The 24,209-nt window shown below is 39.8% G+C and overlaps 1 protein-coding gene and 1 pseudogene across 2 annotated transcripts in view; both read left to right on the top strand.

The window, feature by feature from the left end:
- The window catches only part of IDO2 (indoleamine 2,3-dioxygenase 2), a 49,509-nt gene that overhangs the window by 4,301 nt on the left and 20,999 nt on the right, over nucleotides 1-24,209 (top strand). The window contains exons 2-5 of one of the 2 annotated variants that reach the window (XM_036011577.1): nucleotides 7,188-7,278; nucleotides 12,899-12,994; nucleotides 20,305-20,424; nucleotides 23,414-23,532. In XM_036011577.1, the coding sequence (XP_035867470.1) occupies nucleotides 12,929-12,994; nucleotides 20,305-20,424; nucleotides 23,414-23,532 (305 nt within the window). In that variant the 5' untranslated portion in view covers nucleotides 7,188-7,278; nucleotides 12,899-12,928. The remainder of the gene's footprint in view (nucleotides 1-7,187; nucleotides 7,279-12,898; nucleotides 12,995-20,304; nucleotides 20,425-23,413; nucleotides 23,533-24,209) is intronic. The other variant, XM_028526746.2, reaches the window with a different exon arrangement.
- On the top strand, nucleotides 20,478-22,363 carry LOC118497444 (annotated as a pseudogene).

Below are 24,209 nucleotides of genomic sequence, written 5' to 3'. Positions count from 1 at the left end.
TGATTAAGGAGGCATGTGACACACGCCAATGTCATTGATTGGTTTTGCCGTATAACGTTAACCCATGTTCACCAGTATGATGTTGATGTGCTGAAGATAATTAATATCTTATGCTGGCAAATTATAGCTTTAAGGTGAGAGGAAAGATAGAATATGAGACATGGTGTAGGCAAAGGGGCAAGTAAGTTAGCCCACGTAAGCTCAAGTCCAGCCTTGTCTTAGTTCAGTGGGAAAGGAAAGAGCCTTCTCTCTTGTACAAATTGAAATGGATAAACTAGAAGCGTGTTTCTGAGACGGTGGCCTGTGGAATGCAGAAGAGAAAAGAGGGGCAAAGACGTTCTTGAGAGTGCATGAGCACAAAGGAATTCAGTATATTTATGCTCTGATATAAAAACAAAATGTTGCAGTGATAACTTGCAACTGACAGACTCTTTCATATGATTTTAGCTTCTTCATTTTTTTTTCATCTGAGGTCTTTGAATCCTTGGGAAGTTATTCTCTGGGAATTATGAGCATTTTTCCTTTAGGACAATTTTATATATTACTCTAGTGGAGAAATAGTAGATAGTCAGCATGACAGATTCTGATTAAGAGCAAAGCCAGAGTCCATTACAGTCATTGCCAGTTCCGGGTTGAATTCCAGCTAGATCTCCGATCTCTTTTAAAATTAGCAAGTGATAGTTAATCTCTTTGAACCTTATTTTTCTTTTGTGAGAATAAAACTTCATGGACATGCTTTTGATAAGGAGGTAAGAAATAAATACAAGTTAGATATTACTAATACCTAAAAGCCCCATATAATTCTTACACTCTGGTTATAAACTCAGGTTAATGAGTCCCATAAATTAAAAATCCACTGTATGAAATCTTGCTTCACATTTCTCTTTACTGATAATTTATGTTATTATTAATCTTTAGAAGTTTGAAGACTGCTGACATGGTGGGTGTGGTGGCTTATCATACACCACAATATTCTTATGAAAAAATATTCTAACCATGGCAATTTTATTACTACATTAATGGAACTATATTAAGTAAAAATTGGAAATGTTTAAAAATATAAAACTAATTTTTCATAGCTCCACCTCAAAATCAAAATACCTTTGATGTTTGGAGATATATAATTCATGTAAGAGTGTATATGTCTGTGTGTGTGTGTTTACAAAATTATGAAGTCGTAACCTTATTGCACATCCAAATCTATTCTGCACTTTTAAATCCAAGCTATAAAACACTTTGCCTGAAATCAATCAGTCTAAGTATAACTTTAATGGTTGCATCACATTCCATTTATATGATAAAACACTGAAATTTACATGGATTAGATATTTGGTGAATTTTAATTTACTCTCTTTATAAATAAAACAGATATGCAAAACTTTGTGTTTGTTCTACCCTCAATGTTTCAATTTAAACCACAAAATTTCTGTATCTTGTCCTAAAAATAACTTGTAATCACTAATTCTCAGAACAATTATTTAAAACCCTTCCCCACCTTTCATTCTAACTTGCAACCATTTGCTCTGTTTCTCTAGAGTCCAATTACCCTCCCCCAGTTTACTCTTCTCTCAGTGTTTTTGGCTTTTTATTCATTATTTCAATGTAGTGAGTATTTTTCACTACTTGCTGTGTCTAAGGGCACTTAGGTAGTGCTTATGACACAGGTGTGAATAAGACCAATGCGAGCTCTGTACTCCCAGACTGAAGAAATGTTGACAAAGAGTACGAGATGAGAACAAAAATATTGGGCATCCTAGGTGGACTAATTAATTTGGTACCAATGAAAAGTTATAGTCTTTAACATTTGTCCAGTGTTTATTATGACAAAAGATTGAGCTCTCCTTCTAGGTGGAGAGAGAGGTCAGAGAAAGTGAACTACTCTCTGTGGTAGATAATATATTATAATTCTTGAGGCCAGAGAAATTTTAGGTGGTAAGTTTTTAATTGCATTTTCCATTTTCTCCATGCTCATTGGTCTATTTAGGTTTCCTATTTCTAGACACACACACAAAAAGATATTTTACAATTGAAATGTGGATTCAATTCAGATTTTCAAATACACTAGCAAAACTTATTTATACTGTTTTTTTCTATTTTATTAAGAATTGAGTTTTTAATTTCCTGTTATAGACCCTTTGTAATATATAATAATATAAAAGTAGCAATTACTATTTAGTTTGTGCTCACTTTGTCCTAGACTTTGTATTAACCTTAACTATACTTTTTCATTCTGCACCTCTCAATAATCTTCATTATTCACAGATGATTCGTTTGATAATGAATTCAGCCTTTTCTCTGAAATATACATGCTAGCTGTTCACCTTTCTCTACTTCCATCGTAGTTCAGCCCAGCATCGTTTCTCCTCTGGATTATTGCCCCCCACCCACCTAGCCTCTTTATTTCCATGCTTGCCCAGCTGTAAAATACTCTCTGCAGAGCAGTGACTCTTCAAAAATAAAAATTAAACCATGACACTTTGCTCTTTAAAACTCTCCAGTTGTGACTTCTTGTCAGGATGGTGGCATAGGCAGACATGGCTCACCTCTTCACACAACCACAACAAAACTACAACTAGAATAGAGAACAACTGTCACTCCAAACCATCAGAAATCAAGTCGAATGGAAGTCTGACAACTATAGAATTAAATAAGCCACATCCATCCAGACTGGTAGGAGGGGCACAGATGCAGAACTGGCTGGTCCCACATCCATGTGTGGTGGTTAAAAATTCAAAAGGGATATCTCAGGAACAAGGAATCCCAGTCCCACACCAGGCCCCCAGCCCAGGGTTCCAGCGCCAAGAAGGTAAGTCCCTGCAACTTCTGGCTGCAAAATCTAGTGGAGATTAAGTCAGTGGAAGAAACTTCTGGAGCCCTAAGCAGTTCTTCTTCAAGAACCCACATACCGACTCACCTACGCAGATTTACTTCCTCTGTGCTCCAGTGACAGGGTGGCGACTTGAGGGGCACCAGTGGTATGCAGAAAGAAGCTGAAGTGTATGGCATCAAGGCTAGCAGAAGCTATGGTACCTTTTCTGGGCCTTCCCACCACAGAGCTGGCAGAAGACCTATCAGGGACTCCATCAGACTGGCTAACACTGTTAGACCCCACCTTGGAGACCCCCAGAGACTCTGTCCCACCCAAATCATGGGCTCGTTCAAGCTGCTTTTCCATATGAATGGCGGTCTTGGCTCCTGCTTCACAACTTCCTAAAGCCTCTCAAACAAGCAGCAGTTGGCCTCACTGAGCCCCAGGCCTAGAACTAACCACCTAGAATCACAGCTTGACTTTGCCTGGAAATCTCCAACCCCAGCACATGAGGAGGCCATCTCAGATTGCTTTATAACTCAGGCAGGGTGTCCCGGGCAAAACACAAGTGAGGGCTGAACTTGGCCTGCAATTCCTGGGAAACCCCAGGGCCAGCACACCCAGTGGGCAGCTACAGACCACGTCAGAGCATCACCACCCTATACCTGCAGAGCTGATCCTCCACGGAGGGCAGAGGCTGGTGCTAAGTGGTCACAGCCAATCCTTGAAGCTGACTGGCCTGGGAAAATCCCTCCCATTGATCTGCCAACAGAAACCAAGTTTCAACTACAAGAGGAGGGTGTACTCAGTACACATGAAGGGAGCACCTTGAATACCCAGCTTGGGTAATAGGAGAAGAAGCTGTGCCATTGGACCCTAGAAGACACCAACTACATGAGGCCACACTACCAAGACAGGGAGTCAAAACAGTTCTACCTAATACATAGAAGCTGCCAAAATAAGGAGACATAGAACATGGCCCAAATAAAAGAACAGATCAAAACTCCAGAAAAGGAACTAAATGAAATGGAGATAAGCAGTCTATTGGATGCAGAGTTCAAGACACTGGTTATAAGGATGCTCAAGGAACTTAGTGAGGACCTTAGCCACATGAAAAAGATCCAGTCAGAAACAAAGGATACACTAATTGAAATAAAGAACAATTTACAAGGAAACAACAGTATAGTGGATGAAGCTGAGAATCAAATCAATGATTTAGAACATAAGGAACCAAAAAACATCCAATCAGAACAACAAGAAGAAAAAAGAATCCAAAAATGAGGACAGTGTAAGCCCTGTGGGACAACTTTAAGCAATTCATAGGGATGCCAGGAGAAGAGAAAGAACAAGAAATCAGAAATCAATTTGAAAAATTTATTTAATTGGGTTGCTTGTCTTCTTAGAGTGGAGTCGTGTAAGTTCTTTATATATTTTGGAAGATTAAACCCTTGTCTGAGGTATCATTGGCAAATATGTTTTCCCATACTGTTGGTTCTCTTTTTATTTTGATACTGTTTTCTTTAGCTGTGCAAAAGCTTTTTATTTTGATGAGGTCCCATTTGTTTATTCTTTCCTTTATGTCCCTTGCTCTAGGGCCATGTCAGTAAAAAAGTTTCTGCGTGAAATATCATGTTCTCTTCTAGGACTTTAATGGTGTCATGGTTTATATTTTAAGGCATGATGATTTCATGTTTCTTTTTTGGTGTAATTATGTCATGATTTATTATTGATTGATCTATTTGTTATGCAAAGTAAACTTAAAGATGAAATATCTGGGAGAATGTTAGCTGTCTTGCTTGAGATAAAAAATGGAGAAAAACCTTTCTCTAAAGAAAGGAAGAAATTTTACTATTTTGGAATTGTTTCACTTTATCATTTTAGAATGTTGACCTCTGCCAAATTTTTTCAAATATGGTTGTTGTCTGAAACCATCTAATGTCATCTGTCCATCCCCTGGATTTCTCAAACCGTTTATGTCAACCTTTCACTTAATTTAACTTTTGTTTTATTTGATCTCCTAGCTCTTCTCCTTGCAAATAGTTTAAATTCTAATTGAAGTCCTGACTTATTGAATATCTAAGTCCAAAATGATATAAAAAAACTACTGTCACTGTATGTGTTTAAGTGGTAAATTCTCTTTTGTATGGACTCTTAATGTCAATAAACATAAAATGAAAGTTGTTAAGCTCTAAAAAAAAAAAGAAAAAAATTGTGAAAGAAATCTTCCCTAATTTGGTGAAGGAAGTAGACATGCAAGTCCAGGGAGTGCAGAGGGCCCCAAACAAGATGGATGCAAGAGGAGCACACAAAGACACATCATAACTAAAATGCTAAAAGTTAAAGAGACGGGAGGGGGGTTGTGGGAGAATGAGTGAAGAGGTGAGGGGGTTAAGAAATACAAACAGGTAGTTAATGGAATAGCCATGGGCATGTAAAGTACAGTATAGGAAATGGAGTAGCCAAAGAACTTACATGCATGACCCGTGGACATGAACAATGGTGGCGAGATTGCCTGAGGGAGTGGAGGCTGGGTTGGGGGGGGGCAAAGGGGAAAAAATCAGGACAACTGTAATAGCATAATCAATAAAACATAATTTTAAAAAACCTCTCCAATTGCTCTTTAGAACAAAATCAAATGTTTTACTATAGTCTACAAGCCCCCCATGCTACTTATCTTTCTCTCCAAAGTCATCTAATATCTCTTTCTCCTCACATTAATATGCTGTAATGTCACATTGGCCTCTTTCTATTGAAACTTGTCTTTTATTTCTTTTAAAACCATCTGCTTCAAATTCTAATCTCTCTGAGACTTTAATTTCTAATTTTTATGATATTAAGATTGTCACCTAACTTCCCTTTGTTGATATTTGTCTGGTTTATTTTTACTCAAACTTTTACCCTTTATGTGCTATTTTCTGCTTTTAAAAATTTTTATTGAATTTATTGGAATGACATTGGTTAATAAAATTATGTAGGCTTCAGGTGTTCAGTTCTGAAATGCATCATTTATATGTGTTATTTTTTTTAACCAGAAGTTTTAGTTAACCTGTATTGATTTGACAAAGAGTTTATTATTTATATAAATACTTTATTGTAAAAAGTCTATTCTGTTTTAGGTTATAAGTCTGTTGAGAAAAATTATCCAAAATAAAGCAAAAGGATGACTGTGTGTTCATTCAATACTAGCCTGGAGCACTAATAGTCTCACTCTCTGGTTATTTAAAGCATATATCTTACATGCTGCTTACAGTTGGTTATGGCCCAATCTCTGAAGTTACAAATTAACTTGTAGATTTCTATGTGAAAGAGCTGAAAGTGATTTCTGTTGAGTAGAAAATATAATTCTAAAACTTATGATTGTATGACCCTCTAGGACACTAATAAATTATATCATTTTTTTACTCTGCAAATCTGAGTTTATTTACAAACAATTATTATTGTTGTTCAGTTACAGTTGTCCCCATTACCCCCCCATTACTCTTCCTTGCCTAACCCACCCCAAACCTCCCACATTCAGTCCTCCCTCCTATTGTCCTTGACCATGGGTCATCTATACATGTTCCTTGGCTTGAACCTTCTGCTTCTTTCCCTTGTTATCTTCCTCCCCCCTGCCCTCTGGTCACTGTCAGTTTGTTCTTTATTTCCATGTCTTTCATTTTATTTTGCTCACTTGTTTGTTTTGTTGACTAGGTTCTGCTTATAGGTGATATAATAAGGTATTTGTCTTTCACCACCTATTTCGCTTAGCATAATGCTCTCCAATCAGACCAAGAAGAAAAAAGAATCCAAAAATGAAGATTCTCCAGTTCCATCCATGCTGCTGTGAATCTTTAACCTAACAATTTGATTTCAACATTGTTTTTTTAACTCTGCAAACATTCAATTTATCAAGTCCTTTCAAAACAACTGTGCCATCCAGCTGATTTCCTCATTAATGATTGAACTACTGTATTTTGCCCTGTATAATGTGCACCAACATTTTTGTGTGTGTTATACATGGGGTTATTATACCTATGCTAAGTAATCATTATACCCATGTGTAATGTGAATCCTTATTTTCCCCTCAAAAATCTGGGCAAAAAGTGTGCATTATTTTGGACCCATGTTTTATGTTGGCTTTAGTCATTTAAAAAAATTTTTTTTGAAAATTATATCTTGGCAGATGTAAAAATCTAGGAAAAGAATAACATAAAATAAAAAAAATAGTTTTAAAGGAAAGCCAAATATTTTATATTATTCTTGTCCATTCCACTCTTGGTCTCCTGATTATTGGATTAAGGGAAAGAAAAACATGTAAAGTATCTTTAATTTCCTATCCCCTGCTCCACCCTTCCACCCCTCTCCCCACATCCCCACCATTCCCCATGTGTTTTTTCAGAGAGGTAATTGAAAGTACCCTCAAATTTGAATCAGAAGAATTCTGCATCAGAAGAATTTTGACCTGGCCACTGATCAAATCTCTAACCTTGGAAAGTTATTCAACTGCTCTGGGCTTTAACTTCCTCTATTTCAAAAGGGAAATGATAAGATAATTTGTCCTAACTTATAACATGTACAGCACAAGTGTAGATCCATTAAAGATATACACATCAACAATAAAACTGGAAGTACTCTAAAAGAAATAATGTTGGGATTGGAATAACTTTCTAAGCATAATTTAAAAAGCATCTGCATATATCTTTATGCAGATGCATAAAGAAAAGCATTGGTTCATTTGACTGCCCTGTTATAATTGGGTGTTTTACACACATGCACACAAAATGAAAATGACCAAAGCATATGAAAGCACATTCAAGTTTATCAATAATCATAGAAATGCAAATTTAAATAATAGAATGATACCATAAGTTTATTAAGTATTGAAATGATTATATTTGCCCTGGCTGGTGTGGCTCAGTGGATTGAGCACCATCTTATGAACCAAAGGGTAGGTGGTTTGATTCCCAGTCAGGGCACATGCCGGGATTGCTGGCCAGGTCCCCAGTAGTGGATGAGTGAGAGGCAACCACACAGTGATGCTTCTCTCCCTCTTTCTTTCTCTCTTCCCCTCTCTCTAAAAATAAATAAATAAAATCTTTTAAAAAATTATTTTAAAAATGATTAAATTTTACAAAGACTGAATCATGAATATCAAAAAAATAAATAAAATAATTACAGAATTTTCATGCAAATAATGTAACACATATCACACCTTATAAAATGACAAAACAAAAATGTTTGGTAATGTTCAATGTTGCTAGAATCATAGATAAACTGGCACTTCCTTTATACATAAAACACATTATAAATACAATTATAAATTCATGTGATTTTTTTAGTAAGAAAATCAAGAAGTAGATTTTAACATTTTCATGTGCACGATCTTTAATGTAGCAAATCTATTTTTTGAAATTTGTCCTAATAATGAGAAAACATCTAAAAACACACAGATGAAGGAGACTGTTTCAGATTTGAAAAAATTATAAGCAATTGCTAATAATTATTAACAGAATATTACAATAGTATACAGGTTTTAAAATAAATGTGATATATATGCAGTAACCAACACTAAAAGATATGCTATTTAATGAAAAACTCATCAGCTGAAACTGTCTCCCACACTGTAACTTTAAAAAAAAAGTCTGTCAATCAAAAAGTAATTTGCAGAATTCAATACTTTCTAAAGTATCTAGATGAAAAGCCAAAAGAAAGAGTGCATGTTTAATGGATTGTGAAATATTGTAACAGGATGCAACCAAGGGGGACCCAAAGTAGTAATTTGTAATGGGGTCCAGAACTCAGGGTGCCCGGGAAATATTAAAAAATACATATATATGCCCTGGCTGGTGTAGCTCCGTGGATTGAGCGCAGGCTGCGAACCAAAGCATCGCAGTTTCGATTCCCAGTCAGGGCACATGCATGGGTTGCAGGCCACGGCCCCCAGCAACCACACATTGATGTTTCTCTCTCTCTCTTTCTCCCTCCATTCCCTCTCTAAAAAGAAATAAATAAAATCTTCAAAAAAATATGTATATATATGAATGATGTCCTCACCCCCACAGGTCTGAGCTGGGGAATGGGACACGAGGTGCAGGGCCATTGAGAGCTGTTTTGCATAGCAACGGTTTTGCTGATAACCTCTAGAATGGTCATTTTACATATCTATAACCTTTAACTCATTTCACAAATATGTTAAACAGCTGTGGCCAGGCTTTGAGCCAGGGGGATGGGAGTGACTTCAACCCATGTTGTAACTGGGAGGCAACTCCCCCTGGTTATAGAGCCTGCATAAGAGCCTGGGGATGATTGACTCCACAGCACAGGGCCACACCTGCCCGGACTTACTACGGCAGCCCTGTAAAGCTGGAAAAATATGGGGATGCTGGCAGCTGTGGCCAATTGTGGGAGGAGTCAGAAATGGTGTGGCAGAGGGGTCTTTTTGGGACCATGCAGCTTGGGCAGAGAAGAACTACGGACTTCTATTTCTTTTTCTGAGACATGGTACCCCAGTTGGGCAGAGGGGGAAGGAAGGACTGTGCATTTGTGGATATTCTAAGGGACTTTGGGATCTCAATGAAGACATTAAGTCATTACTCTTAGGTCCGTATAACCCCTTTCCTTTTCACCAGTCTCTGGCATTGAGAGACATTTTTCCCTGGTGGCAGACAAGGCAAACCTAGCATGGGGTGGGGGACCCCCGCAGCACAAGTGTGGGTCCATTCAATACTAGTATATCATTCCCCACCCAGGTCTGTTCTGTAACAATATCTTTAAACCCTTTCTGATCATTTTTGAGGTCCCCACAGCAGTGCTTTTCAAGCCCTTAGTACATCAGCTCACCTACAAAGTTTGCTAAAACACATACTGCTGGGACCCCTCCAGAGTGGGTCTGGGGTAGGGGTCCCAGAGTTTGCATTGCTACCAAGTTCCCAAGCGGTGCCCAATTGTTGAACTGTGGACCATACCTGGAGAGGTCAGAAGCTCTGAAAACTCACAATTTTCTTGTGTTTTGGGGATAATATAAAAGTCCGAAAATTAGAGCTTTTTAAAGATGGGAGAAGATGAAAAAAAAGAAGGAAAGGAAAGACTCCTCTCACAGTCCAAAGGGAAAGAAAAAGTAAATATTAACGATTAGAGCACAGGTGTCAAACTCATTTCCACTGGGGGCCACAACAGCCTCACAGTTGCCTTCAAAGGGCCAAATGTAATTTTAGGACTGTATAAATGTAACTACTCCTTAACTAGGGGCAAGGAGCTCAGCATTGCTGCTGGGTAGAAACAAGGTGCTGGGCCGGATAAAGCAAGGTGGAAGGCCAGATTCAGCCTGCGGGCCTTGTGTTTGCCACCTGAGGACTACAGTGTTGCCTAGACTGAGGCAAAATGTAGTATTTAAGAATTTCCATGCAAGTCAGGAAGCAGAAATCAGTTGCTTCATGCAATTCTCAGGACAGGATTCCGTATCTAGGCATCAAAGAGGCAAGCACACAGGTGATGATTTAGTTACAACTTCTTTTCTTAAAACCCACTTCAAAAGACCTGAATATTATAACTCTGCATCTTTGATTTTCCTTCATGAAGACTATATTTTATTGTTTCTGTAACTATATTCAACTTTGTTCATAAAACATATGCATCATATAATTGAGACAAAAAAAAACAAGTTGTCAGTTCAGAGTTCACTATCTCTGTCTTCTTTCTTACCAACAGTCTTAACTCTTCTCTTCAATCACTCCCTCTTACAGTCACAGAGTATAAATGGCTTAGGTTTCTTTTTTTTTAAAGACTGTATTTATTTATTTTAGAGAGATGGGGAAGAGAGGGAGAAAGAGAGGGACTGAAACATAAATGTGTGGTTGCCTCTTGCACGCCCCCCACTGGGGACCTGCCCTGAAACCCAGGCATGTGCCCTGACTGGGAATTGAACTGATAACCCTTTGATTTGCATGTCCAAACTCAACCACTGAGCCACACCAGCCAGGGTTTAAGTTTCTCATTCTTAAATGGCAACAGCTCTCAAACACAAATTTCCCCTTTGCCAATGCCTATGGCTACCCTAAAAACGTACTTTACACTTTTGGTCTTTCTTGTCTTATTCCTTAGCACATTAAAATTTAAACCCAGCTTCCATGACCCTGACCTAAATTTCTATGCCATGTATATTGAAAGACTTCCTAGTTTGGGGGTATTTTCCTCCCAAAGGGGACAAACTTATTTTAAATTTCTAATGATGCATTTGACTTTCTGAATTGCCTAGTTCTGTAAAATCCCCTAATCTCATAACTGCAGGGTAATTTCCTTCACTGACCTCCCATAAATGTCTTTTTGATCTGTATTGCTGGATTCATTTCCTCTGTCTGCCTTGTAAATATCTCCTAGAGTGCTGCTCTGAGGCCTCTTCTCCTTTTACTTGGCAACTTCCCCCAATGACCTTTTCTATTCTTGTGGGTTTTACCGCAATGTGTCATTTCTATAGTTGGGTCTGCCAGTTGTATATTTCTAATATTAATTCTCTCCTTCAAACTGTATATCCAACTCCCCAGCATACAAGAATATTTTGACTTTCCACAGATATTTTAGGCTGTATCTATCTAAAAGGAAATTCACTATCTTTAAGCCCTCTCTTTGATTTTAACTTGCAATTCTGTTTCACTTTGTGTTCCCATCAATTCGTTCAGTCACCTAATTCACAAACATGGAAATCATCCTCACCTCCTTTCCTTCTTAACCCAGAGAAACAACATTTAGTTGTGCAAATGTTGTTCCCTTTTTGGGAATATTATATTCCCAAAAAGAAGGCCCAGCCCTGGCTGGTGTGGCTGAGATGGTTGGAGCGTCGCCCAGTAGAGCAAAAGATGGCAGGTTTGATTCTTGGTCAGCGAACACATCCATGTTGTGGGTTTGATCCCAGGTCAGGGCGTGCACAAGAAGGTAACAAAGTGATGTCTCTCTCTCTTTCAAAGAAATGAAAAAATGTCCTTGAGTGAGGATTCAAAGGAAAAAATGAAACCAACAAAAACAAAAAGGAGACCCAGACTATGGGGTAGATCAGAGTTGGCAAGCTTTTTTTGTAAAGAGCCAAATAGTAAATACTTTAAGCTGTGACACAGTACAGTTTCTGTTGCAACTGCACATTTCTACTGCTGTAATGAAAGGTAGCCATAGACGACGCGTAAACAGATGAGTGTGTTTTTGTTCCAATAAAAGTTTGTTTACAGCAGTAGGCGTAGTTTGTCATTTCCTAGGATTGAGTCAGGGTTGCTGAAACCCAGCCTATGTTCTACTTAGCTATAACATGGGCCCAGAATGGGCACATATATGGCACTGTTGGGCGAGGAACCACCTTGCCTTTAGCACCCCCGCCTCTAAATTTAATCATCATGTCGTTTCAGTTTTACTTTCAGAGTATTTTCTGAATGCATGTCTTCTCCTTTCCAAATCCAGTGCCACTGCTTACGTTTAGTCCTTCAACAGTATTTCAAAGGCTTCCTGATCTGACTACATATCTTAAAATTCTACAAATCAAATTGACTTCCTAAAGTTCAAATCAAATAATGGGATCATCTTACATAAAAAAATTCTTATGTATGTTATAAAAAGCACATTTGATCTCATTTTGTAGTCCCATCTTCCATCACCCTTTCTCTTGAGCTTTATATTCTAGTAACAAGGAATCATTTATAATCCCAAGAAGCACAATTATCTCTATTTATCGACTGTCTCCTCTGTTTTTACTGCCTTGCCATCTTCAAATTTCCACCTGGAAAAGTCCCTTTCAGATTCTATAGCTGGCCCCAGCTGTCATATTTCTGCATACATTTCCCTTTAATTCCCTGCAACAGTTGATAAATTAACCACTTTTTCCTCTTTCCAAGTTCTTAAACTTATACACACATCAGTAATTGAACACATTATTCTGAGATACATCTCAATACATTTTTTTTCTCCCTTTGTAAGCCCTATGTTCCTTGAACACAAAGATTTTACTCATCTCTGCATCCACATTGCTGAGCTCAGGGCCGGTGGCATATAGTGGAACCTGAGAGCAGCTGCTCCCTGAAGTGCTTCTCAGAGAGGCCTAAAAATACAGAGATGTTTCTGTTTTGAATGCAGAAAAAGCTTCCAGATCATTATAGACCTTGGATGGAAATTGCCAACAAACTTCCCCACTTGATTGAGAGTCACCAGCTTCGAGCTCACGTGAACAAGGTATGTATTTTTTTTATATTTTACTCTTTGACCCCTTTTCCCCACTCTATTGAAATCCTCATGCCACTGTTCTTTCTCAGCATTGAGGAACTGGGTCTACTGACAGAAGGACAGCGGTCATTTTCATTGAGCTTATAGACAAAATGGTCTCACCTTTCCTGAAGAGTCAAGTGTCTTATTCCTGATTTGACATGTGTTTCCTTACCATTTCCACAGCCTGCACAAAATAATTCCTGGAACATATTCCAAGGTGTTCAACAAGAACTTGTTTAAAAAGACAATTTGGTTGTAACTTGCAGGCGAGCTGATGGGTAAGATCTCTGAGAAAGGACAAGCATAGAAATTCTCAGCATCCTCACTTCACGTCACGTGGTCAGTGCTCCCCTGCCTCTGAGTGAATTTGCCTCGATTGTACTGTAGGAACCTCACAGAACAGTAGAGTCAAGAGACTTTCTGTGTTTATAAGGTCAGGGTTGTCAGGTTCTGCAGGAATAATTGATAAGTCTGTAAATAACATATTTTTTGGACTGTAAGATGCACTTCTCCTGCCCGCAAATTTGGGAGGAATAATGGTTGTTAATGCTGCTGTTGAGTTCTGTTTACATTTACATTGGTGAAATATTATGTTATTTATGTTTTAAAATATTTTACCACATTTTTTGCTTAAAATTTTTTTCTTATTTTCCTCTAAAACCTAGATGTGTCTTATGGTCCAAAAATAAGGTACATATGGGATAAGATGATAAATGTTTTTTTAAATATATTTTATTCATTATGCTATTACAGTTGTCCCATTTCCCTCTTCATTCCCATCCACCCTGTACACCCTCTTCCACCCATATCCCCCCCCTTAGTCATGCCCATGTGTCATACTTATAAGTTCTTTAGCTTCTAGATTTCCCATACTATTCTTACCCTCCCCCTATCTACTTTCAATCTGCAATCTATGCTACTTATTCTCTGTACATTTTTCCCCTCTCTGCTCCTCCCACTCCCCTGTTGCTAACCCTCCATGTGATCTCCATTTCTGTGGTTCTGTTCCTGTTCTAGTTGTTTGCTTAGTTTCTTTCAGTTTTGCTTTAGGTGTGGTTGTTAATAATTGTGAGTTTGTTATCCTTTTACTATACATGCTTTTTTTTTATCTTCTTTTCTTAGATAAGTCCCTTTAACATTTCATAAAATAAGGGCTTGGTGGTGATGAACTCTTTTAACTTGACCTTATCTGAGAAGCACTTTATCTGCCCTTCTATTCTACATGAAAGCTTTGCTGGATAGAGTAATCTGGGATATAGGTCCTTGTCTTTCATGACTTGGAATACTTCTTTCCAGCCCCTTCTTGCCTGTAAGGTCTCTTTTGAGAAATCAGCTGACAGTCTTATGGGAACTCCTTTGTAGGTTATTGTCCCCTTATCTCTTGCTGCTTCTAGGATTCTCTCCTTCATTTTTACCTTGGCTAATGTAATTATGATGTGCCTTGGTGTGTTCCTTCTTGGGCCCAACTTCTTTGGGGCTCTCTGAGCTTCCTGGATTTCCTGAAAGTCTATTTCCTTTGCCAGAATGGGGAAGTTCTTTATTATTTGTTCAAATGTGTGTTCAATCTGTTGCTCTTCCTCTTCCCCTTCTGGTACCCCTATAATTCAGATGTTGGAACATTTAAAGATGTCCTGGAGGTTCCTAAGCTTCTCCTCATTTTTTGAATTCTTATTTCTCCATTCTTTCCTGTTTGGTTGTTTTTTTTTCTTCCTTCTTGTCCACTCTATTGTTTTGAGTCCCAGTTTCCTTTCCATCACTATTGGTTCTCCATGAATTTTCCTTCATCTCTTTTATGGTAACCTGCATTTTTTTTATCTAATTTGTGCCCAAAATCAACCAATTCTGTGAGCTTCCTGATCACCAGTGTTTTGAACTGTGCATCTGATAGATTGGCTATCTCTCGGTCGCTTAAAATGATGAGTACTGGGGCATTGATCTGTTCTTCTGTTTGAGACATCTCTCTCTCTCTCTCTCTCTCTCTCTCTTTTTTTTTTTTGGTCTGGTCGTTCCCATTACGGTGAGGGGCGGAGCCTCAGGTGTTCACTGGGGCTGGGCACCCCAGTTGCTAGATTGTGATGTTGTATGTGGGGGCGGAGGCGGGAGTGGGAGGGAACCATGGTGGTAGCTCCGATCTCCTGGAACTTCAGTCCCTTCTCTGGGATCCTTGGTTGCATGCTCTGCCCTGGTCCACAATCGCCGCCTCACTGGGTCCGCCAGTTACCGCTTGCGTACTCAGGGTCCACCCGCTTTGATCTTTCGTGCTCCAGGTGTTTTATGTGCTCCCGGTCGCCTTATGCACCCAGTTCTTCCCATTCTCTCCGTGCCGTGACCCGCTCCCGGCTGCTCCTCTCCGCCCCTCCTACCAGTCTGGATGAACGGGTCTACTTCAACTTCTTGGCTGTCCGACTTCCATTCAGATAAATTCTCTGTCAGTTCTGGGTGTTATTCTACCTCTAAATTGTTGTTGTTCTAATCTTGGTTGTATGTGGAGGTACGGTGCATCCACCTCTGCCTCCACCTTGCTGGAAGTCTCGGATAAGATAAACGTTTTCTGAGAGTATGTAAGGAACAGTGAAATTTTTTGGTCCCAGGAGAACTGATATAAACCTGCATGAATACTAAGAAGATATGATAGGAAGAATATAGAGTCTGATTCTAGAAGACCTGAGTATGAGTCCTGGTTTTTTCAGGTAGTAGCTGTATAACTTTGAACAAGTTGCTTGTGCAAATTTTAATCATGAAATAATAAAAATAAAACTAGATTACTTGCAGAATAACACGAGAATAACCTCTATAATTCTGCTACCTTATTCATAAAATCAGAGAAATTCTGGTCTCATAGAATTGTTGTGAAGACTAGATGACTTTTGAAGTAGGCTTTCCTATTTCCTGTCACATAATAGTAGCGTTCAGTTCATATTTATACTTCCCATTAGTCTCTTGGCATCTGCCTCAGTCTCACAATCTGAAGTGCCATGTGATTTTAAAGATACAAAAAAATGTTTTCCACTCTCCAAAATTCTCCTTCACTAATACATATCTAATGTATATAATTAAAAATTCACTTCAAAAGACTTACTGAATGCCTGCTAAGTGCAGTCCCAAGATGAGAGATATTGTTAAAGAGCTGTAAAGGGGCTAGACATTTACAGCCAATGACCTCCAATACAAAACAAAATATAAACAGTTCTTAAAAAAATTTTAACATCTTAATTAATGCAAATTCTTAATTAAAAATAATTGATGTCTAATTAATTATATTTACTTCTTAAACATAACAGAATATTCTATAAAAGGAACTATTAGAAAAGCAAGAAAAAAACAACAAACAGAAATAGTAATAAAAGCCCAAATCCACTGGAGAAAAAGTGGTAATTTAGGACATTCTGTAAAAAGTTTTCATGAAGCATAAAGCAAAAGTGAAAGAAATGCCAGTTATCAGAAAGGATGTGTGAGAAAAGGAAACCGATGATTCGAACCCAGAAAACAGAACTCTCAGAAGCAGAGTAGTGCAGGGAGAGGCAAAGCAAATCTTCAACCTCATACAAATGCCATTTTTTAGATCCGATTTAATTCCATTAGAAAGACAATGGGGAGTGGGATGGGTGACATTTCCAATTTTCTAGAACACAAAGAAAAATTTGCAAATTTTAATCATGAAACAATAAAAATAAAACTAGATTACTTGCAGAATAACACGAGACTGTTTATAATAGTATTAAAAGACAATTGAACATCTATCTGAATGGCTAAAACATTTTAAAAAATCTGGCCATATCAATAACTAACTGTTAAGGATTTGTGCCGAAAGAGACTCTTGTTCGTTTTTCTGGTGGGCATACAAAATGATACAGCTACTTTGGAACACAGGTGACAGATTGTTATAAAGTTAAATGGTAGACTTACCATCTGACCCAGCAAGCACATTCCTAAGTGTTTACCCAAGTAAACTGAAAATGTATGTTGGTGGAAAAGCTTGTGCGTAAATGTTTGTAACAGTTGCAATCATACGCACCCAAACTGAAGGTAACCAACATGTCCCCTCAACAGGGGAAGAGTTAAACTGAGTATAATGGACTAAATGTTTGTGTAGATCCCAAATTCGTATGTTGAAATCCCAACTTCCAATGTGATTGTACAAGGAGGTGGGGTTAGTCAGGGTTCTTTCAAGAAACAGAATCAATAAAATATATACCACCAAAATATATTCTACTACTAAAATATGTATAACTAATAAAATATATACTACTAATGGGACTCGTGGGTGATAAAACTTCTGTATTGTACTCAGCTGGTGAGTGCCTGACTCTTGTGCATTTTTTAAACTCCAAAACTGTACATTACAAAGAGTAAATTGTATGCAACAATTAAACAGAATGTTGAGGGATCCTGGGACAGAATGTAGACGATGACGAATTTGACTGTGTTACAGATGCAGGACAACTTCAGGAAAGAGGGGGGGGGGGGGGCGGGAAAGGAGCTGACGTAAATCACTATGGTAAGTGATGTGCTTGGAATCTATATGAGTAATTAAATCTGTAAGGCTGAATCACTGAACTCTAGTTGGTAAATTTGTTTATCATGGATACAGGTTAACATGGATACAGGCTAACATTTCTGAAACTAATTTATAAGTATATGTTTCAGAGAAACCTCTAACCAAGAGGAACATCCTCAACTTGGACCTCACTCCTTGACTTTAAGATGGCACTATAGGTAACCAATAGCTCCTTATGGCTACTGAGCACTTGAAATGTGGCTAAAACAAATTGAGATGTAATATATTCACTGAATTTTGAAGACTTACTATAAAAAGAGACTACAAAACATCTCAGTATTTTATATTGATGTTGGCTTGATAATATTGTAGATACATTGACCTAGGTAAAAAATATTTTAATAAAATTTCACTATTTTTACTATTTTAATTTTTTTTGTATTTTGTTTAATCTTTATTATATTTCTTCCATTACTTTTTAGTCCCCTATTTCCCCCTTCCCCCAGCGATCACCACACCATTGTTCTTGTCCATGAATCCTTTTTCCTTTTGGTTTAATCCCTCTTCCCCACCCTTCACTAGCTGTCATTCTGCTCTCCACCTATGAGTCTGTCCCCATCTTCCCTGTTAGTTCGGTTTGTTCATTAGATTCCACATATGCGTGAAATCGTATGGTATTTGTCATTCTCTGAGTGGCTTATTTTACTTAGCAAAAAAAAGAAGAAAACTTTACCCTTTGCGACAGTATGCATGGATCTTTTCACTATTTTCTAAAATGTGGCCTCCAGGAAATTTAAAATTTTACCCGTGGCCTCCCTGTGTCCACCGGACAGCACTGACAGGAGGGAGCAGAGCTGTCAGCGCAATGGAAACGGCCCCCTGCCTCAGCCCCCGCAGGCTCTGTGACCCTGCTCACTCGCCTCGCCCTCTCTGACTTCCAGTTTTGTCCTGTGGGTTTGGCGGAGGACAAAAAACCATCCTGCACAGGAAGTGTTTAGCATTGTGCCTTGGACGCTCTTTAGTAAGAGTCTTACAATAAGTACTTAATAACTGCTGTTACAATTCTCGGGCTGGTTTCTGTTAAATGCAACATCTCAGCAGTTCCCTGCTGCCCCCGGCCCACAGGCCTAGGGCACATTAAGTAGAAGATTTTTTCTGAGCCAGTTTGTAAGAGAACGGAACATGCATTCAGATTAAGAAAGGCTGCCCCACAGTGGATAGAGGAGGAAGGATTCCTTCCGAGAGGCTCAGTGTCAGCTGCCCTGTGCCTGGCTGGAGGAGCCAGGGCAGGAGGAGGGGGTGGGTTCCGGCTCACTTGATGGTGCCTGTAGCTTAAAGAGAAACACAAGAAGGCCACAGCCACTCCTGCAGGGGTTTCTGACCTAGAGAGGAACACCAGGGATGATCCAGATCAGGCTGTTTCTAGGGCTGCAGAGGGGATGGAGGAAGGAGGCAAGCTGAGGGCTCTGTGCCTGGAAGCAGGAGCTCAGGGGAGTTTGGTGTCAGCGAAGACAGGCAGGGCTGACCCAGGCAAAACTGAGAAACTGGTGGTTTGGCAGGGGCATTGCTATCAGTGATAACTAACTTCTGTACAGGGTGTTGCCTTTAATGAGGACACCACCTGCAAACTTCCAGATGACACATTTTGCAGGGAGGAAACAGGTGTGGAGAGGTGAAGAGACCCAGTCAGGGTCACTGGGAGTGTTTAACCGAGGGCTGGACAACCAGTTGGTCCAGTTCAGCTGCCTCCCTCTAAGGGTTTCATCGAACTCCTAATGCTATGGGCCCTTGTTCTGTTAGAGAGTAGGCAGCTGGTTAGATATTAATGAAGGAAGAGAGAGTGAACAGGGGCAAAGCACCTGGCTCATCAGGTCAGTCGTTTGCTATTACCCCAAGGAGGAAATGACAACGTTCCACCAGGTCAGCAGGCTTGGGGAGAACCGAAGACATCCTGGGGAGGGGGAACTGGGAGCAGAAGCAAATTCTTCTCCTCAGTTGTACCCTGATTATAATAAATCAGCATTGTGGTTTTCCACCCACTTTGTGGGTAAATCTGGAAAATAATGGGTAAGAGCCAAAATGGCAGGACACCACCCAAAGAAAATCAGAAAATAGGGTTGAATAGTTGAAAAATAAGTCCACTCTTTTCAGGGGTTGTGTAGTTCAAAAGTAACCCGCTCTTTCCCCAGCCCAAGAGAACGTAAGAAAACTCACACGAAGATCTCCCGAGAGTCACTCCTGGAGCCTGCCCCGCTCCCTCTCCCTCTGAGAGTATACATTCACTTTACTAAATCCTGCCACTGCCACTTGAACTTCTCCTGTGTGTGTGTCCCTGAATTCTTTCCCGCAGCACCTCAAAGAACCCTCTGTGGGGTGACAGTTGTACTCATTAATTACATGAAGACATTGCTGCCCACAGCACAGGGCTGTTGTTAGGGTCTAAGATGCCAAATAAGCAGAGGTGCTCTGAAAGGACGGGATGGTAAAAGGTGCCACTGGGGACTCCCACGAAATAAGTGATCTTGAGTGGAGTATTGTGGAACACTCTAACCAAGTGGTCACCTCAGTGATGGAGACCAGTGTCCAGCACAACCACGGGGATAACTGGGGAGCTTGGGTGGGGTGGTTAGCTGCTTCCACAACAATGTAGCTTGGAATACCTGCAGCACCATCCTAGGATCAGGGGAGACATGGGTGAGCCTGGTTCCTGCACTGAAACAGAACTGTTCCTTCTAGTCACAGTGCCCAACTGACAATCTTTGGGGATTCTCTTGGACAGATGCCCCTTCTGAACTGTGAGTTCCTCAAGAGTCATCGGGAACAGCGCCTGGCCCACGTGGTCCTGAGCTTTATTACCATGGGGTACATCTGGCAGGAAGGAGAGACACAGCCTGAACAGGTAAAGCATAACAGATATCTTGTCATCAGGCAGGTCTGTCTGCTTGCCTGGAAATGCGGGTGATTTCCAGGCAAACGGTGATTGCCTGGAAAATGGGTCCTTTCTTCTTTTCTTGGGTGTCAGCTGAAAGAAGGGCAAAGGGCCCATTTAAATGAGAGTTTTTTCTCCCTGACTAGGAAGTGAATTTTCTTTAGAACTGGTAATCCTTTATTACTTTTCGAATCTATTTTTTTCTTATACCCACTTCCCAGAATGTTTGAAGGGTTGCATTTGAAAGCAAGTTTTGAGATCTCCTAAAAAACTTAACAATAGTTCACACTTTACAGCATTTTATACTCCTAGTACATGTATTATCTCAGTCAATTTTCATAGTCCCATAAGGTAAGCAGAGCTAAACTGTGCCCATTTTACAGACAGCTGAGGACTACAAGAAGTCCAAGTCAGATAGCAAGTTTGTGGGAAATCCAAGGCCAGACCCTAAACCTCCTAATTTCACTAATGTGAACTCCTTCTTCCAGAGGCGTGCATTGCCATTCACAACACCACTGCTTGCTCACTACCAATTACCGATTTGTTTCCTAATAATGCCTTTACATCTCTTCTGAATCTTTGCATAACATTTTACAGTTTCAGCCTGAACCTTGAGACGTGAAGTCCCCAAGTTCCACTAACTGTTGGATAAAAGAGGACTGCCTTTGATGTGAGACAAATATACTTTTCCCAGAAATCAGGGAGCTTCTCCTGTTCTGGCGCACTCCGGTCAAGGGAGTGGCCTGAGCCCGTTTTGTTTGCCTGGTTGATTTCACCTCTTATCTCTCAAGTGACTACTTGAGACTCCCTGTGAGAAAAAAACAGAAAGTACAGAACTCATTTGGACTTTAAAAGTATCAGTGTAACACTTCCTCTAAGCAGCAGTCTGAGGTGACCTCTGAAAATAGTTCATTATCTACTTGGCCCAGAAAACCCCAGAAAGTAATATAAGTGGAGGTTCAAATGTTCATGTTCACTTTAAGAACACTTGTGAAACTGCCCAGGCCATCAAAGGTATGCAGATCTGAAAGCCACCAAGTATCTGAAGGATGTCACTTCACAGAAGCAGTGTGTGCCATTCCGTGTTACAATGGTGGAGTTGGGAGGTATGCCCAGGCCAAACAAGTATGGCTCTAGATGCAGGGTCAGTGGTCCAAAAAGACTGCTGAATGTTTGCTGCCCTTGCTTAAAACTGCAGACAGCAATGCTGAACTTAAGGGTTTAAATGTAGATTCTCTGGTCATTGAGCACATGCAGGTGAACAAAGCTCCCAAGAGGCAGTGCAGCACTTGCAGAGCTTGTGGGTGGAGTAACCCACACAGGAGCTCTCCCTGCCACATTGCGATGATCCTCACTGAAAAAGAGCAGATTGTTCCTAAACCAGAAGAGGAGGCTGCATGGAAGAAAAAGGTATCTCAGAAGAAATAGAAGAAACCAAAACCTATGGCCCAGAAGTAAATTTAACATAAAATAACTGCTAATAAAAATTTTAAAAAGTCAATATATATAATTTTAAAAAATCATGTTTCTAGGGTTGGAAAGTTTGATATCTAGGCCCACAGTAGAACATCCAGCCGGGTTTCCAACCATACCAAGCCATACCACCACCTCAGGGAAGGGTAGGGAAAAGTGGCAGAAGATGGCGCCACCCTCTTCGAGGTGTGTTCCTGTGCTTCCAGGCCCAGTGAGCCCCTGCCCTCGGCCTCGGATCCGATCTTACTTTCTTTGTATCTATGTAGACACCTCTCTTCTGCACTGTCCTCCTCATACCGTGCCTCCTGAGGGAAGCTGACTTAAGGTTGAATTTTAAAGCTCTTTACAGCTCTTGCCCTGGGTGGTGTGGCTCAGTGGACTGAGCTACAGCCTGTGGCCCAGTTCGATTCCCAGTCAGGGCACCTGGCTGGGCTGCCGGCCAGGTCCCCAGCTGGGGGTTTGAGAGAGGCAACCGATCGCTGTTTCTCTCGCACATGCACAGCAAGTTTCTCTCCCTCTGTTTCTCCCTCCTTTCCCCTCTCTCTAAAAATAAAGAAATAAAACACATTAAAAATAAAACTCTTTAAAGCTCTTTATTGTTTTTACCTAAGAAACAGTTGTCCCAAGTCGATTTAAAAATATTGTAAGAAATAAAAAAGGCAGAAGCAAGGCTTCTAAATAGATATTGCTATCTTAAGGGTAAATAAAATGGAAGTGGGAAAAAGGAAATCTAAGGGTATTTTTTGGGATCTAGACTAGCCTTGTCTGCAAATAGAGATCCTTCCATGAATCTGAGTTGCTTTCCTGGATTTATGGGCAGGTAAGGCTCTTCAGAGTGTTTCTCAGATAACTCAGGTTGAATGGGGACTGCCTTGAGGTGACTCATTTGAAGTTGTTATTGGGTTTGACTTATGAGGTGCCTGATGGAGTCAGTGCGCACACAGGATGAGCTTTTCTCCCCTCCCCACTTCTCTCTCTCACTGACACCTAAACACACACACAAATACATGTGTACATGTAAATACACATACACATATATGCTCTTAGTTTTATACACATATATCTACACATCTATGCATATAGATAGGTAGGTAGGTAGGTATGTAGGTAGGCAGATAGATTTACATAGATTTTTCCTATTGTTCATTACTTCAGCCCCTAATTTATGCTTAAACATTTCATAATGCCCTTCTTTGTATAGTTAATATCTGGGTACCATTCTATACTAGATGTATATGTGTGTTCCAACCTTACAGTTTTCCACATACATTTCAGATTGCACTCACAAGCAATGTATCCACTAGGCAGTTAACAGAACAAAACATGAGAGTAAACTGTGTGCATACAGATAGATACTCAGATAATCCCAGTTTATCCCCAGATTGCTTCTCTACCACAGGATTGCTGGAATGACAGACAGCCACAATTACCTCCCCTGCTGCATTCTTTCTAGAATATGCTAATTGTCACGATTTACATCTAAAAGGTTCTGCCAAGGAATCTTGCCCTTCCCTTTGTGGAAGTCTCCAGGAAGTTGGGACTCCCTCCTATCCTGGTCCACACAGACTTGGTGTTGACGAACTGGACCACAAAGGACCCTGAAAGGTAAGAAAAGGAGAGAGTGCTTCGGATTTGAACAAATGGAAACTGAGTAAGAGACAATCTTGTGACTCATATACTCCCTGCCAGAAAGGCCCAGCTATTTTCAGTTATTTTGTGAATAAAGATGTCCATACTTATTGTCTGTTTTATGGTCGCAAAGAAGAGATGAATGTGTGCTGGGATCCAGCCTCGGCGGGGTCTCAGGGTCCCCGAAGGATGCACAGCTCAGGCCAAGAGACTAAAGCGAGACACCGGGTGGGGTGCCGGAGGGCAGCCAGGCTCTCTGGGCCTGACTAACTCATTGAGAAAAATCAATCTTTATTTTCATAGGGGAGGTTTTACAACATTCAATGCGTAGTGTGATTGTTAAAACAGAAATGGTTACCACAGAAAAAATTTCTAAAAACAGAAAGTTTTACAGATCAATCATGTTAAACAAAGAAATAACCGAAAAGTACAGGAAGTCCCGCAGATCAACCATATTAAACAAAGGTTATTCTGACCAAGAGGGTCATTAATCAGTTAGCCAACGAAACTATATGGGCACAAACTTCCAGGTGCCAAGTAGTAACTAGGTATCTATTAAAATTCTAGGAATTGGTCTAAATTAAAAGGGTGCAAGGGGTGATTTACAGGTATATAGAAATCAACTATTATCCATTAAAATTAAATTTATCTCA

Source organism: Phyllostomus discolor, chromosome 11 (genome assembly GCF_004126475.2).
Source record: "Phyllostomus discolor isolate MPI-MPIP mPhyDis1 chromosome 11, mPhyDis1.pri.v3, whole genome shotgun sequence".
NCBI classification, from domain to species: domain Eukaryota; kingdom Metazoa; phylum Chordata; class Mammalia; order Chiroptera; family Phyllostomidae; genus Phyllostomus; species Phyllostomus discolor.
Note: the sequence above shows the minus strand (reverse complement) of the source record. Positions and strands in the feature narration are given on the sequence as shown.